This window comes from Pleurodeles waltl, chromosome 5, assembly GCF_031143425.1.
Source record: "Pleurodeles waltl isolate 20211129_DDA chromosome 5, aPleWal1.hap1.20221129, whole genome shotgun sequence".
NCBI classification, from domain to species: Eukaryota; Metazoa; Chordata; class Amphibia; order Caudata; family Salamandridae; genus Pleurodeles; species Pleurodeles waltl.
Window position 1 is genome coordinate 1,763,980,470 of NC_090444.1, and position 17,937 is coordinate 1,763,998,406.

Consider the following 17,937-nt stretch of genomic DNA (forward strand, 5'->3'; position numbering starts at 1 on the left):
ACTCTCTGTAGTGCGTACTGAACCTCTGTGGTGCTTAAACGGTCTTAAACATTATGGGCGACATCTGCACAAAGGTACAGTTTTCCCACAGGTGTTCCTACCAAGTCCAGCGAAAGGGTCGTGGGGTAAACATGCACCCCAGTGTAGATCCAGTCCTACACATCATGCCTTCAATCCTTATGACAGTTTAAGAATTTACGTATTTTCCTGGCTCAGCTCATAGTCCTATTCCCAGTCTTTGTGCCTTCCTACTGGGCCCAGTTAATTATTTTACAGTAGGAAAATCAAAGGCCTTCCCCACACATTAGAGCCAGTAACAGTGCTTGACCCAGTTCCTAGAAAAGGAAGGGATGGGAAGGAACCTTGCATCCCTGAATTAGCTTGTCACACTGCTCCTGGGCCGGGGCAGCCAAGCCCCACAGAAACCTAGGGAGAGGGCCTGACCTGTAGAGGCCAACAGTGGGGGTGGGGTGGGGCTTGGCTTTGACACTTTTTTGTGGGAACTGGTCAGGCAGCTGTGTCAGGCTCTCAGGGAATCTCTTTCCACAGATAACTCAGTCATCACATTGGAATGTCCCAGAAGGGGGTTGGGACAGAGGTTGACTGATGATGCAGCACCTAGGGATTGAGTAGGGATGACTGACTTCTAGAATTTTACATCCCCACTTAAAAAACCCTGCACAAGGGAGAGACAGATAAAAAGACACTGGAACTGGCAGAGACAGAAGAATGTTCAGCTGGAAGGAGAAACCACAAGATGCCCTGACAAGGATGTTCTTTGAGAATTTGACTCCAGTTGCTCAGTAGTTATTCACCTCGCCAGCCTAAGAGAACCTCAAAAGACCCCAAGAGCTCATTAACATACACTTTTGCTTGTGGTGCTCCAAGGAGGGTAGGGGCCCTACCAGTGTTTCCTAATGTGTTTTGTTTTGTGGGCTGCCAGGAGCACAGTAGCACCCACATAAAGGTACCCTAAGTCTCCCAGGTGGCAATAAGAATGGAACCAGGAGAGGTTTGTGCTGATGTCAAGCTCTCATGAAACCTGTATTTTTGTACACAGGCTCTGGAGTACAGAAACACCTGTATGTTAGCACAAATGCTGCAATAGCAGCATAGTAATAATGAAAAACAGACTTTCAGGCACATGTTATTGAATTCAATGCTTTATTGACACTGCTGATAGTTGACAGTGCAAAATTTTAAAATGTAATGAACACTATTTAACGTTGGCAGTACTCCCATCAACTTTAAAGGTGGGTTGTAACCATGGCCACTGGAATTATGCGATTGTGTGGCTGCTGCGATTTCCCCATAATTATAGATTTGCTGCATTTGCCACATAATCTGTTGTATAATCTGCAGATTTTAACAAAAAAGTGTTTCTAGCTCAAACGGCTAAAAAGTTACTAACAACGCAGCACCACGTGTTGCTGCGCAATGAAAGGCCCTTTGCAAAGCTGCACTTATCACCTTTTTGTTGCTTATTGCTAAATTTGGGTATTAAAATGGCACAAATGAGGTGCAACCAGTGCCCAGACAGTGTTACCAAATTTAAAAATGATGAAATAATGAAGTTATACTATTACAAAACGTGCTGCATTATGACACATAATTTGCCTTTCCTTGCCGCATAATTTACTCAACCCTGCCGGATAATTTAAATCCTCTCCTGCTGCATTATTCTATTGGCACTAGTTGTAAAATATATTGATACTGTCCCTGGTCCTTTCAATGGGATTACAGTGGTGAAACGGGACATGTTCTTTGAGGCCTTTCTTGGTATTCTTATTTTAGTATTGTTTATTCAACATATATCAAGGATGTGTTGTGTGTGTGGGAACCTTATGTGCATCAGTAATTAAGTGCTAAGGAGGATTCTTGTCGAAGATACCCAAGCCCCTGGACTGGCACAGTGGTCCCAGTGCAGGCAATCCCTGTGTTCACACCTAAGCCATTAGCCTTAATTAGAACCTTAGAGAGGCCTCTACCATCTCTGAGTAGAATGACTAATGTAAACTCTGAAACTGGCTACTTTGCACTAAACCCAAAGTAAAATACTTTAGACACTATCTAAACTGCAATTTTATTTGGTAGCCTTGTATTCATTGTTGTTAAAAATTTGCCTGTTCAATCTCTATTTTTAGTATAGGGTGCCCTTTTCAGTACTTGTGTGTCTAATAGCCAGGTAAATAATAACATTTAGGTTTGAAGCCATGAGTATCAGAGCCATCTCGCCAATTTTGATTTCTTTCTATTTTAGGCTTAGAAAACTCGGCTCATGTCTTAGAAAAAGCTGGTAAAATCTTCAGCGCCACATTAGGATTGGTAGACATCACCCGGGGAACAAACTCGTATTACAAATTGCAGCTGCTGGAGGACGATAAGGAGACCAGGTAGGAGAAGCCACTGAGTTGACTATTAAGTATCTAAAAAAGTGCCAAGACTGCGCATATTGTTTATGTGCCCTTTTTATATGAAATGTTAGATCAGCTTCTTCACCCGAATAGAGCGATCCCATGAGAATCTTAAACACATTAAACCTAAAGCATGCTCACAAAACACAGTAAATTCCCTTCCTATAACATTAATACAAGATCACTGCTGTCCAAGCCCTAGCCATATGATGTCAAATCTTCGCAGGGCCGATCACTAATGCCTGTTGCAAGTGACAGCCCACGGAAGAATGTGCATTCAGCTCTACCACAATTTAGACTTTACTATTAAGAACACAGTTGCCAGTTCAGTATGCCCAGGTGACTGTCAGCTGTATAAGTATTTCGAATACATGTTTCCTGGAAAGCACTAAATATAAACTCCAGCAAAGGCATTGCATTACAATTTTATGGTTTATAATGATTCCCAAAGAACAAATATAATTACTTCAGAGGAAATGATCAGTTGTTTTAAGATAATATTGAGAGAAACTGAATTATTGAACAAGGGAGACCAGGGTATGAAGTCACACAGTTAATAAGCTATGCGTTGATGAGGTGAACGAGCTTTAATGAGGACTCCTGGGTTTACTACTAGTAGCGCTAGTTCAAAGCAACAGGCATATTTTAGAGGAAAAATGCAAGTGAAATATTATGACAGCGCTATAACTTCAAATTCAAGCTATCAAGCAATAAAATTCCCAGATCACCTTAGGAAAAGGAAAAATGTAATAAATACATGACATCAAAATGACAAAAATTGGTAAAGTAGTCGTGTTATGAAAGTTTTAAGAGAATGCAAAACGTCTCCATAAAAAACTGGACGTCTTCAAAAGCTAGTGGTGCACTGAGGCTGTCCTTTTCAAACCAGCCAGGGAGACAGCAGTGCAATTGGTTTAGCACCAAAACAAACTAATACTCCAGAGAATGGTCTAAAAATGTTTTAGGGAAAATTCAGCCTGTCTTAAACCATTGTTAGCAGCAGAAAATGCCCTTTTTTTCTTCAAAGGCTGTTAACAACAGCGTTCACTCTTTCTAAACTTATAGCATCAAGTTCTGTGCTATGATGCATGTTCCCAAAAATGTAGTAGTTCTAAGGAAATCAGGTAACAAATTTAAAGGGGATAAGGGTTTCCTTCTCTTGAATACTGAAGACATGCTGAATACCTTTATCCCTCGCACCTAAAGCACCCACACTGCTAAGGCAACTTCCACAGTACCAGGCCACAAAGAGCAGGAAGGCAGGCTCATCCATTTTCAGCCAGGGCTGTGGTGCTAGAGGTTCCCTGTGTTCTGCAGGTTCAAAGATGCTCTAGATACGTGCCCCTTTTTGACATGGTCACCCCCACTTTATGCCTGGAATTCAATGCAATTTTGACTGAAAGTGCACTGGGTTTCTACTAACGAGGTCCCCTGTGCCAGATCTCTTTCCATAAATCTGTGCAATTGCTTCCCATTCGGCAATACCTTTGTCCCCCCTTAAAAGTCCCTAGAAAATGGTACCCCTGGTACCTAAGGCATGGGTACCAAAGAGTGCCCACAAGGGCTGCATTATGTATTGTGCCACCCACAGGGACCCCTCACCTAGCACATGCAGACTGCCATTGCAGGTTGCCTGTCTTAGTGCAGCTAAAAGTGAAAACACAACATTGCACACAACCTGTGCCATGTCCCCTAACTGCACCTATCTGCACCAACAGATATGCCCTTGCTATGCCTTTGTCGGTCCTCAGACATAGTGAGTGAACAGGGAAGTCCTTTTAAGTCCATGTGCTGGACACTGGTCAGTACGAGTCCCCCAGCTACATGATGGCTTCTCTGAAAATAGGGATGTTTGGTATCAAACATCTCGTATTAATAAACCCTCACTGATGCCAGTGATGGATTTATTGATACAAGCACCCAGAGGGCCCATTAGAGGTGCCCCCTGAAAAACCTACCATTTACCCTTGTGCTGCCTGACTAGGTCTAACTAGACTGCCACCACAAAACACGTTTCTGACCCCCCAAGGGTGAGGACTTTTGCTCTCGGACGGACATGAACAAAAGCCTGCTCTGGCTGAGGTGGTAAATAATGTAACAAAAAAATGTTTTGGTCCCTCTGGGGGGGAAGGATATGAATTAACCTTCACGACAGTGGTTGTACCATAAAGAACTTTCTGTATTGATAAGGTTTGTGAATTGTATATCACATTTATTAGAAACTTAAATTCAACAATTTAAAGTATAGTAATTGAGGTGCTACGGTATAACAGCGCAGTGTGAGTGAATTATGTGTTGGTATAAGTGTTGCAGTGCTATTTACATAAAAACTAAAACCAAACTGTGGTTAAAAGCATGGGGTCTCAAATAAGCACCTATAACAATAGGTACTGTGAGCCTGCTGAATTTTTCAAAAGTCAATCCACAATTTCAGGACAGAATGTTGAAATAGGAAGCACCTAGACTACAATACAGAAAGCATGTATCACTACTTTGCCCTCCATCTGGTCAGCATCTAATAATTCAACAGTACAACATATTGTATGGTTATATTATCAAATCCATATTTAACATTAGGTCACTACTTCTTTATGTGATAGTTAGTCGGCCTCTTAAGCAATAGAAACAAAATGTACCTAATTAATTTAGAAAATAAACCAATTTGAAGACGTACTCACCCCTATTTGATTGTACTCAGACACATCCTAGTCATGTTAACACTAAAACTATACCAATTTGCCTTCCATCTCATGTAGCCCTGGTGTGTTAATAATAACACTTTTTCACTTTGCCATGTAGGTAAAAAAAAAAAGATATATATATATATATATATATATATATATATATATATATATATATATATATATATTCATAATAATATCAAAGCTTCAACAATCGCGTTTCAGTCTGCGCCCTACACGGCAGACTGCGAAAGGGTCGCGAACCCTTCCAAATTGCTTCTTGACACAGAAGAAGACGTCGCAGTCACTTACTTGCTTCAAACTATGGTTTATTCAATCAGGCAGATAAACAAAAATGGCAATAATTCACAAAGATATATATATATATATATATATATATATATATATATATATATATATTTAATTGTCTTATTGTTGTTTCAAGGTCGAGGCTGAGGTGTTAGGACACCCCTCCAACAGAATGACCTGCAAATCTGCACTCCAAGGTTAGGGGGATTACATGCCGATCTGGCTTCCCTCAAAGGAGGGATGCCGATCCCTCTGCCCCAAGGCCCAATTGGCAGCTGAATAGTCGTAAATTTAGTATTCAGATAAGTGTGTCCACCCCTCAGGTCAGTCCTACCCCCAAGGTGAGCTGCCTGATGTGGACACATTTACAAATCTGCCATTTTGGTGTTGGCAGAATTAAGAACCCTGGGACAGGGTTATGCCCACTTCCTACAGGAAGTGGTCATATAGGGGGCATAGTGACCCCAGGGGTAAGTAGCCCTTTAGCTAATCCCTGCACTCCCCTATCGCCTCTCAATCCAGTATTTAGGAGGCCCCTGGCACCAAGAAATCTGATTCCTGCGGACCTGCGAAGAAGGACACTCGAGCTGCGAAAGCAAAGACTGAGGAAGAAGCACATGCCCTGGCCTCCAGCCATGCTGGCCTGTCTGCTGTTCCCGCCGTTTTGTGCCAGTCGACTCGTCCTGCAAGCTGCAGTGCGTCCAGAAGCCTGGTAGGACTGCCTGCCTTCAACAAAAACCCAGAAACTCCTGTGGAGCAGCAGAGTTGCTCTCCTGAATCTTGTAGGCACCCAAAAAAACCTGAGGGGACTGCAGATCGCAAAAACCAGACACCAGAAAGCACCACTGTACCTGTGCCACCTAGGCTGAGTTGAAGTGGGCCAACGGTGTCCCCCAGCCCTCCAAAGACAGAGCCCAACTTGGACTTGCCCAATGTGGACAACCCAATACCACATGCAGCCTCTTTCCAAAGGCCCCATCAACCGCTAGTGCTTCTGTTGGAGAAAAACCGAGGCCTCAGGACATTTCTGCGCCCATGGCCCCTGGAGAAGAGGACCTAAGGAGTCCCCGAGCATCTCAAAACGTGAACCCACCTGTTAGTGCTCCTCGATTGGGCTACCTGTCCAAACCTGCAGCCTCTTTTCAACAGGACGATCCCCATTGACTAACATTGAGCACTCAACTTCGTACTACACCTCTGCACCCGGCCGGCCGGTGTGACCTGTTGGTGTGGCCTTGATAATTGCCCAATACTCACCCTAAATCCAAGACATTGGTCCAGTAAGTGGGTGTACTATACCTGAATGAAGTACTTGTTTTTCCTCCATAGGAGAACATTGCTGCATCTGAAAAATGCACTGTCAATTTTTGAAAGCTGATAGGATTTTTTCTTGCAAAACATACTTACCTGATCATATTGATTCAGCTGCCTATATATATATATATATATATATATATATATATATATATATATATATGTTCGATGGCATGTGTAGCTGCAGATACACATGCTGTGCATATCCCGCCATCTAGTGTTGGGCTCGGAGTGTTACAAGTTGTTTTTCTTCGAAGAAGTCTTATCGAGTCACGAGATCGAGGGACTCCTCCCATTTCGGCTCCATTGCGCATGGGCGTCGACTCCATCTTCGATTGTTTTCCCCGCAGAGGGTGAGGTAGGAGTTGTGAATATAGTAATAATGCCCATGCAATGGAGTAAGTATGTATGTACATAATGTGACTAAAAGTATTATATTTACAAATGTACGAGTTTAATTTTAATCAACTTACAACGGCTACAGGCTCCCGGGGAGGTGGGAGGGCGCATGTGAATCTGCAGCGTCTCATGCCACGAACAGATGTACACTGGGTAAGTGACATTTTCCGATGGCATGTGTAGCTGCAGATACACATGCTGTGCATAAACTACTAAGCAGTTATCTCCCCAAAAGCAGTGGTTTAACCTGTAGGAGTTGAAGTTGTTTGAAATAAAGTTCTTAGTACTGCTTGTCCTACTGTGGCTTGTTGTTTTGTTAACACATCCACGCAGTAATGTTTAGTGAATGTATGAGGCGTAGACCATGTGGCTGCCTTACAGATTTCTGTCATTGGTATATTTCCTAGAAAGGCCATTGTGGCGCCTTTCTTTCTAGTGGAGTGTGCCCTTGGTGTAATAGGCAGTTCTCTCTTAGCTTTAACATAACAGGTTTGAATACATTTCACTATCCATCTGGCAATTGGATTTCCTGTATGAGGTTTTTGGTAAGCTACAAACAATTGTTTTGTTTTGCGAAACTGTTTGGTTCTATCAATGTAGTACATTAGAGCTCTTTTTATGTCTAATGTATGTAATGCTCTTTCAGCTACAGAGTCTGGTTGTGGAAAAAACACTGGGAGTTCCACAGTTTGGTTTAAGTGGAACGGTGATATAACTTTTGGCAAAAATTTGGGATTTGTACGTAGAACCACTTTATGTTTGTGTATTTGTATAAAGGGTTCCTGTATGGTAAAGGCTTGTATTTCACTTACTCTTCTGAGAGATGTGATAGCTATTAGGAAGGCTACTTTCCAAATTAAGTATTGCATTTCACAAGAGTGCATGGGTTCGAATGGTGGACCCATGAGTCTCGTTAATACAATATTGAGGTTCCACGAAGGAACTGGTGGTGTTCTCGGTGGAATGATCCTTTTTAGACCCTCCATAAAAGCTTTTATGACTGGGATCCTAAATAGTGAAGTTGAATGTGTAATTTGCAGATAAGCTGAAATTGCTGTGAGATGTATTTTAATGGATGAAAAAGCTAACTTAGATTTTTGTAAGTGTAGTAAGTAGCTTACAATGTGTGTAGCGGACTTGTGTAATGGTTGAATTTGATTATTATGACAGTAATGAACAAATCGTTTCCATTTATTTGCGTAGCAATGTCTTGTAGTAGGGTTTCTAGCCTGTTTGATGAACTCCATACATTCCTGTGTGAGGTTTAGATGTCCGAATTCTAAGACTTCAGGAGCCAGATTACTGGATTCGGGTGTCTGATCTGCTGTTTGTGTTGAGTTAACAGATCTGGTCTGTTTGGTAGTTTGATATGAGGCACTACTGACCGGTCTAGTAGTGTTGTGTACCAAGGTTGTTGTGCCCAAGTTGTTGCTATTAGTTTGAGTTTGTTTTGAGTCAGTTTGTTTACTAGATACGAAATGAGTGGGAGAGGGGGAAAAGCGTAAGCAAATATCCCAGACCAACTCATCCATAACGCATTGCCCTTGGAGTGAGGCTGTGGGTACCTGGATGCGAAGTTTTGGCATTTTGCGTTTTCTTTTGTTGCGAATAGGTCTATTTGCGGTGTTCCCCAGTTTTTATAGTATGTTTGTAGTATCTGGGGATGAATCTCCCATTCGTGGATCTGTTGGTGATCTCGACTGAGATTGTCTGCCAACTGGTTTTGAATTCCTGGGATGTCTTGTGCTATTAGGTGAATGTCATTGTGATTCGCCCAATGCCAAATTTTCTGTGCTAAGAGACACAGTTGTGATGAGTGTGTGCCTCCCTGTTTGTTTAAGTAATACATTGTTGTCATGTTGTCTGTTTCGACAAGAATGTGTTTGTGGGCTATTAGCGGTTGAAATGCTTTCAACGCTAGAAACACTGCTAGTAGTTCTAGCTGATTTATGTGAAGTTGTTTCTGAGGAGAGTCCCATTGTCCCTGGATGCTGTGTTGGTTGAGGTGTGCTCCCCACCCTACCATGGAAGCATCTGTTGTGATCACGTATTGAGGAACTGGGTCCTGGAAAGGCCGCCCTTGATTTAAATGTATATGATTCCACCATTGGAGCGAGGTGTGTGTTTGGCGGTCTATCAACACTAGATCTTGTAGTTGACCCTGTGCTTGTGTCCATTGTGTTGCTAGGCACTGTTGCAAGGGCTGCATGTGTAATCTTGCGTTTGGGACAATGGCTATGCATGAGGACATCATGCCTAGTAGTTTCATCACTAATTTTACCTGATACTTCTGGTTTGGGTGTATGCTTTGTATTAAGTTTTGGAATGCTTGTACCCTTTGTGGACTTGGAGTGGCAATCCCTTTTTCTGTGTTGATTGTTGCTCCTAAGTATTGTTGTATTTGACACGGCTGTAGGTGTGATTTTTGGTAGTTTAGTGAGAAACCTAGTTTGTGAAGGGTTTCTATGACGTATTTTGTGTGTTGAAAACACTGTTCTTGTGTGTTGGTTTTGATTAACCAATCGTCTAGATACGGGAATACGTGTATGTGCTGTCTTCTGATCTGTGCCGCTACTACTGCAAGGCATTTTGTAAATACCCTTTGTAAAGAAATGGCTCCCTGTTGCAGTTACCCCCCACTTTTTGCCTGATACTGATGCTGACTTGACTGAGAAGTGTGCTGGGACCCTGCTAACCAGGCCCCAGCATCAGTGTTCTTTCACCTAAAATGTACCATTGTTTCCACAATTGGCACAACCCTGGCACCTAGGTAAGTCCCTTGTAACTGGTACCCCTGGTACCAAGGGCCCTGATGCCAGGGAAGGTCTCTAAGGGCTGCAGCATGTCTTATGCCACCCTAGGGACCCCTCACTCAGCACAGACACACTGCTTGCCAGCTTGTGTGTGCTGATGGGGAGAAAATGACTAAGTCGACATGGCACTCCCCTCAGGGTGCCATGCCAACCTCCCACTGCCTGTGGCATAGGTAAGTCACCCCTCTAGTAGGCCTTACAGCCCTAAGGCAGGGTGCACTATACCACAGGTGAGGGCATATGTGCATGAGCACTATGCCCCTACAGTGTCTAAGCAAAACCTTAGACATTGTAAGTGCAGGGTAGCCATAAGAGTATATGGGCTGGGAGTCTGTCAAAAACGAACTCCACAGCTCCATAATGGCTACACTGAATACTGGGAAGTTTAGTATCAAACTTCTCAGAATAATAAACCCACACTGATGCCAGTGTTGGATTTATTAAAAAATGCACACAGAGGGCATCTTAGAGATACCCCCTGTATTTTACCCAATTGTTCAGTGCAGGACTGACTGGTCTGTGCCAGCCTGCTGCTGAGAGACGAGTGTCTGACCTCATGCGGTGAGAGCCTTTGTGCTCTCTGAGGACAGAAACAAAGCCTGCTCTGGGTGGAGGTGCTTCACACCTCCCCCCTGCAGGAACTGTAACTCCTAGCAGTGAGCTTCAAAGGCTCAAGCTTCGTGTTACAATGCCCCAGGGCACTCCAGCTAGTGGAGATGCCCGCCTCCTGGACCCAGCCCCCACTTTTGGCGGCAAGTCCAGGAGAGATAATGAGAAAAACAAGGAGGAGTCACTGGCCAGTCAGGACAGCCCCTAAGGTGTCCTGAGCTGAGGTGCCTCTGACTTTTAGAAATCCTCCATCTTGAAGAAGGAGGATTCCCCCAATAGGGATAGGAATGTGACCCCCTCCCCTTGGGAGGAGGCACAAAGAGGGTGTACCCACCCTCAAGGCTAGTAGCCATTGGCTACTAACCCCCCAGACCTAAACACGCCCTTAAATTTAGTATTTAAGGGCTTCCCTGAACCTAAAGATTTAGATTCCTGCAACTACAAGAAGAAGGACTGCCTAGCTGAAAACCCCTGCAGAGGAAGACCAGAAGACAACAACTGCCTTGGCTCCAGAAACTCACCGGCCTGTCTCCTGCCTTCCAAAGAACTCTGCTCCAGCGACGCCTTCCAAAGGGACCAGCGACCTCTGAATCCTCTGAGGACTGCCCTGCTTCGACGACGACAAGAAACTCCCGAGGACAGCGGACCTGCTCCAAAAATACTGCAACTTTGTTTCAAGAAGCAGCTTTAAAGAACCCTGCAACTCCCCGCAAGAAGCGTGAGACTTGCAACACTGCACCCGGCGACCCCGACTCGGCTGGTGGAGAACCAACACCTCAGGGAGGACCCCCGGACTACTCTCCGACTGTGAGTACCAAAACCTGTCCCCCCTGAGCCCCCACAGCGCCGCCAGCAGAGGGAATCCCGAGGCTTCCCCTGACTGCGACTCTCTGAAACCTAAGTCCCGACGCCTGGAAAAGACCCTGCACCCGCAGCCCCCAGGACCTGAAGGACCGGACTTTCACTGGAGAAGTGACCCCCAGGAGTCCCTCTCCCTTGCCCAAGTGGAGGTTTCCCCGAGGAAGCCCCCCCTTGCCTGCCTGCAGCGCTGAAGAGATCCGTTGATCTCTCATAGACTAACATTGCGAACCCGACGCTTGTTTCTACACTGCACCCGGCCGCCCCCGCGCTGCTGAGGGTGAAATTTCTGTGTGGGCTTGTGTCCCCCCCGGTGCCCTACAAAACCCCCCTGGTCTGCCCTCCGAAGACGCGGGTACTTACCTGCAAGCAGACCGGAACCGGGGCACCCCCTTCTCTCCATTCTAGCCTATGCGTTTTGGGCACCACTTTGAACTCTGCACCTGACCGGCCCTGAGCTGCTGGTGTGGTGACTTTGGGGTTGCTCTGAACCCCCAACGGTGGGCTACCTTGGACCAAGAACTGAACCCTGTAAGTGTCTTACTTACCTGGTAAAACTAACAAAAACTTACCTCCCCCAGGAACTGTGAAAATTGCACTAAGTGTCCACTTTTAAAGTAGCTATTTGTCAATAACTTGAAAAGTATACATGCAATTGAAATGATTCAAAGTTCCTAATGTACTTACCTGCAATACCTTTCAAACAAGATATTACATGTTAAATTTGAACCTGTGGTTCTTAAAATAAACTAAGAAAATATATTTTTCTATAACAAAACCTATTGGCTGGATTTGTCTCTGAGTGTGTGTACCTCATTTATTGTCTATGTGTGTAAGGAAATGCCTCCTTGGCATGGTTGCCCCCTGACTTTTTGCCTTTGCTGATGCTATGTTTACAATTGAAAGTGTGCTGAGGCCTGCTAACCAGGCCCCAGCACCAGTGTTCTTTCCCTAACCTGTACTTTTGTATCCACAATTGGCAGACCCTGGCATCCAGATAAGTCCCTTGTAACTGGTACTTCTAGTACCAAGGGCCCTGATGCCAAGGAAGGTCTCTAAGGGCTGCAGCATGTCTTATGCCACCCTGGAGACCTCTCACTCTGCACAGACACACTGCTTGCCAGCTTGTGTGTGCTAGTGAGGACAAAACGAGTAAGTCGACATGGCACTCCCCTCAGGGTGCCATGCCAGCTTCTCACTGCCTATGCAGTATAGGTAAGACACCCCTCTAGCAGGCCTTACAGCCCTAAGGCAGGGTGCACTATAACATAGGTGAGGGTACCAGTGCATGAGCATGGTACCCCTACAGTGTCTAAACAAAACCTTAGACATTGTAAGTGCAGGGTAGCCATAAGAGTATATGGTCTGGGAGTCTGTCAAACAAGAACTCCACAGCACCATAATGGCTACACTGAAAACTGGGAAGTTTGGTATCAAACTTCTCAGCACAATAAATGCACACTGATGCCAGTGTACATTTTATTGTAAAATACACCACCGAGGGCGCCTTAGAGGTGCCCCCTGAAACTTAACCGACTGTCTGTGTAGGCTGACTAGTTCCAGCAGCCTGCCACACCAGAGACATGTTGCTGGCCCCATGGGGAGAGTGCCTTTGTCACTCTGAGGCCAGTAACAAAGCCTGCACTGGGTGGAGATGCTAACACCTCCCCCAGGCAGGAGCTGTGACACCTGGCGGTGAGCCTCAAAGGCTCACCCCTTTGTCACAGCCCAGCAGGGCACTCCAGCTTAGTGGAGTTGCCCGCCCCCTCCGGCCACGGCCCCCACTTTTGGCGGCAAGGCTGGAGGGAACAAAGAAAGCAACAAGGAGGAGTCACTGGCCAGTCAGGACAGCCCCTAAGGTGTCCTGAGCTGAGGTGACTCTGACTTTTAGAAATCCTCCATCTTGCAGATGGAGGATTCCCCCAATAGGGTTAGGATTGTGACCCCCTCCCCTTGGGAGGAGGCACAAAGAGGGTGTACCCACCCTCAGGGCTAGTAGCCATTGGCTACTAACCCCCCAGACCTAAACACGCCCTTAAATTTAGTATTTAAGGGCTACCCTGAACCCTAGAAAATTAGATTCCTGCAACTACAAGAAGAAGGACTGCCTAGCTGAAAAACCCCTGCAGAGGAAGACCAGAAGACAACAACTGCCTTGGCTCCAGAAACTCACCGGCCTGTCTCCTGCCTTCCAAAGATCCTGCTCCAGCGACGCCTTCCAAAGGGACCAGCGACCTCGACATCCTCTGAGGACTGCCCCTGCTTCAAAAAGACAAGAAACTCCCGAGGACAGCGGACCTGCTCCAAGAAAAGCTGCAACTTTGTTTCCAGCAGCCTTGAAAGAACCCTGCAAGCTCCCCGCAAGAAGCGTGAGACTTGCAACACTGCACCCGGCGACCCCGACTCGGCTGGTGGAGATCCAACACCTCAGGAGGGACCCCAGGACTACTCTGATACTGTGAGTACCAAAACCTGTCCCCCCTGAGCCCCCACAGCGCCGCCTGCAGAGGGAATCCCGAGGCTTCCCCTGACCGCGACTCTTTGAATCCTAAGTCCCGACGCCTGGGAGAGACCCTGCACCCGCAGCCCCCAGGACCTAAAGGACCGGACTTTCACTGGAGAAGTGACCCCCAGGAGTCCCTCTCCCCTGCCCAAGTGGAGGTTTCCCCGAGGAACCCCCCCCCCTTGCCTGCCTGCAGCGCTGAAGAGATCCCGAGATCTCCCATAGACTAACACTACAAACCCGACGCTTGTTTCTACACTGCACCCGGCCGCCCCCGCGCTGCTGAGGGTGAAATTTCTGTGTGGGCTTGTGTCCCCCCCGGTGCCCTACAAAACCCCCCTGGTCTGCCCTCCGAAGACGCGGGTACTTACCTGCTGGCAGACTGGAACCGGGGCACCCCCTTCTCCATTGAAGCCTATGTGTTTTGGGCACCACTTTGAACTCTGCACCTGACCGGCCCTGAGCTGCTGGTGTGGTAACTTTGGGGTTGCTCTGAACCCCCAACGGTGGGCTACTTTGGACCAAGAACTAAGCCCTGTAAGTGTCCTACTTACCTGGTTAACCTAACAAATACTTACCTCCCCTAGGAACTGTGAAAATTGCACTAAGTGTCCACTTTTAAAACAGCTATTTGTCAATAACTTGAAAAGTATACATGCAATTTTTATGATTTAAAGTTCCTAAAGTACTTACCTGCAATACCTTTTGATTGAGATATTACATGTAGAATTTGGACCTGTGGTTCTTAAAATAAACTAAGAAAAGATATTTTTCTATAACCAAACCTATTGGCTGGATTTGTCTCTGAGTGTGTGTACCTCATTTATTGCCTATGTGTATGTACAACAAATGCTTAACACTACTCCTTGGATAAGCCTACTGCTCGACCACACTACCACAAAATAGAGCATTAGTATTATCTATTTTTACCACTATTTTACCTCTAAGGGGAACCCTTGGACTCTGTGCATGCTATTCCTTACTTTGAAATAGCACATACAGAGCCAACTTCCTACATTGGTGGATCAGCGGTGGGGTACAAGACTTTGCATTTGCTGGACTACTCAGCCAATACCTGATCACACGACAAATTCCAAAATTGTCATTAGAAATTGATTTTTGCAATTTGAAAAGTTTTCTAAATTCTTAAAAGACCTGCTAGGGCCTTGTGTTAGATCCTGTTTAGCATTTCTTTTAGAGTTTAAAAGTTTGTAAAAGTTTGAATTAGATTCTAGAACCAGTTGTAGATTCTTAAAAAGTATTCCAACTTTTAGAAGCAAAATGTCTAGCACAGATGTGACTGTGGTGGAACTCGACACCACACCTTACCTCCATCTTAAGATGAGGGAGCTAAGGTCACTCTGTAAAATAAAGAAAATAACAATGGGCCCCAAACCTACCAAAATACAGCTCCAGGAGCTTTTGGCAGAGTTTGAAAAGGCCAACCCCTCTGAGGGTGGCAACTCAGAGGAAGAGGATAGTGACTTGGAGGACAATTCCCCCCTACCAGTCCTATCTAGGGAGAACAGGGTCCCTCAAACCCTGACTCCAAAAATAATAGTCAGAGATGCTGGTTCCCTCACAGGAGAGACCAACACCTCTGAAATCACTGAGGATAACCCCAGTGAAGAGGACATCCAGTTAGCCAGGATGGCCAAAAGATTGGCTTTGGAAAGACAGATCCTAGCCATAGAGAGGGAAAGACAAGAGATGGGCCTAGGACCCATCAATGGTGGCAGCAACATAAATAGGGTCAGAGATTCTCCTGACATGTTGAAAATCCCTAAAGGGATTGTAACTAAATATGAAGATGGTGATGACATCACCAAATGGTTCACAGCTTTTGAGAGGGCTTGTGTAACCAGAAAAGTGAACAGATCTCACTGGGGTGCTCTCCTTTGGGAAATGTTCACAGGAAAGTGTAGGGATAGACTCCTCACACTCTCTGGACAAGATGCAGAATCTTATGACCTCATGAAGGGTACCCTGATTGAGGGCTTTGGATTCTCCACTGAGGAGTATAGGATTAGATTCAGGGGGGCTCAAAAATCCTCGAGCCAGGCCTGGGTTGACTTTGTAGACTACTCAGTGAAAACACTAGATGGTTGGATTCAAGGCAGTGGTGTAAGTAATTATGATGGGCTGTACAATTTATTTGTGAAAGAACACCTGTTAAGTAATTGTTTCAATGATAAACTGCATCAGCATCTGGTAGACCTAGGACCAATTTCTCCCCAAGAATTGGGAAAGAAGGCGGACCATTGGGTCAAGACAAGGGTGTCCAAAACTTCCACAGGGGGTGACCAAAAGAAAGGGGTCACAAAGACTCCCCAGGGGAAGGGTGAGGAGACAACCAAAACTAAAAATAGTAGAGAGTCTTCTACAGGCCCCCAAAAACCTGCACAGGAGGGTGGGCCCAGAGCCTCTTCACAAAACAATGGGTACAAGGGTAAAAACTTTGATCCCAAAAAGGCCTGGTGTCATAGCTGTAAACAGCATGGACACCAAAGTGGAGACAAGGCCTGTCCCAAGAAAGGTTCCACTCCAAACTCCCATCCAGGTAACACTGGTATGGCTAGTCTCCAAGTGGGATCAACAGTGTGCCCAGAGCAAATCAGGGTCCACACTGAAGCTACTCTAGTTTCTGAGGGTGGGGTGGATTTAGCCACACTAGCTGTCTGGCCGCCTAACATGCAAAAATACAGACAGCAACTCTTAATTAATGGGACTAGAATAGAGGGCCTGAGGGATACAGGTGCCAGTGTCACCATGGTGACAGAGAAACTGGTTTCCCCTGGCCAATACCTGACTGGAAAAACTTACACAGTCACCAACGCTGACAATCAGAGAAAAGTACATCCCATGGCAATGGTTACTTTAGAATGGGGAGGGGTCAATGGCCTGAAACAGGTGGTGGTCTCCTCAAACATCCCAGTGGACTGTCTGCTTGGAAATGACCTGGAGTCCTCAGCATGGGCTGAGGTAGAACTAAAAACCCATGCAGCAATGCTGGGTATCCCTGAACTGGTGTGTGTGAAAACAAGAGCACAGTGCAAGGCACAGGGTGAACAAGTAGAGCTGGAGTCTGGAAGAATGGCCCAGCCTACCAAGAGAACAGGAAAGTCAGTTGGGAAACCAACTGCAACACAGCAAAAGAAAGGGAACCTCTCTTCTCAGGAAGAAGTTCAGCCCTCTGAGGGAACTGAGCCTTTGGAGCTTGAACCTTATCAGGTTGAGCTCTTAGGCCCAGGGGGACCCTCAAGGGAGGAGCTGTGTAAGGGACAAGAAACCTGTCCCTCTCTTGAAGGCCTTAGGCAGCAAGCTGCTGAAGAGTCCAAGGGCAAAAAAAATGGAACACATAGGGTCTATTGGGAAGATGGACTCCTGTACACTGAGGCCAGAGACCCCAAACCTGGTGCCACTAGGAGAGTGGTAGTGCCTCAGCTGTTCAGAGAGTTCATCCTAACATTGGCCCATGACATTCCCCTTGCTGGACATTTGGGACAAACCAAGACGTGGGAGAGGCTAGTCAACCACTTCTACTGGCCCAATATGTCCAACATGGTTAAGGAGTTTTGCCTCTCCTGCCCCACCTGTCAAGCCAGTGGTAAGACCGGTGGGCACCCAAAGGCCCCCCTCATTCCACTTCCAGTGGTGGGGGTCCCCTTTGAAAGAGTGGGTGTGGACATAGTTGGTCCACTGGAACCTCCCACAGCCTCAGGAAATATGTATATCCTGGTAGTAGTGGATCATGCTACCAGGTATCCTGAAGCTATTCCCCTTAGGTCGACTACTGCCCCTGCAGTAGCCAAGGCCCTCATTGGTATCTTTACCAGAGTGGGTTTCCCTAAGGAGGTGGTGTCTGACAGAGGTACCAACTTCATGTCAGCATACCTAAAACACATGTGGAATGAGTGTGGAGTGACTTACAAATTCACTACACCATACCATCCACAAACTAATGGCTTGGTTGAGAGATTCAACAAGACATTAAAAGGCATGATCATGGGGCTCCCAGAAAAACTCAAAAGGAGATG

At 45.9% G+C, this 17,937-nt stretch overlaps 1 protein-coding gene across 1 annotated transcript in view; it reads left to right on the forward strand.

The window, feature by feature from the left end:
* PARP1 (poly(ADP-ribose) polymerase 1) overlaps window positions 1-17,937 on the forward strand; it is a 377,066-nt gene that overhangs the window by 139,448 nt on the left and 219,681 nt on the right. Inside the window, exon 12 of the mRNA XM_069236169.1 lies at window positions 2,261-2,393. Within this exon, the coding sequence (XP_069092270.1) occupies window positions 2,261-2,393 (133 nt within the window). The remainder of the gene's footprint in view (window positions 1-2,260; window positions 2,394-17,937) is intronic.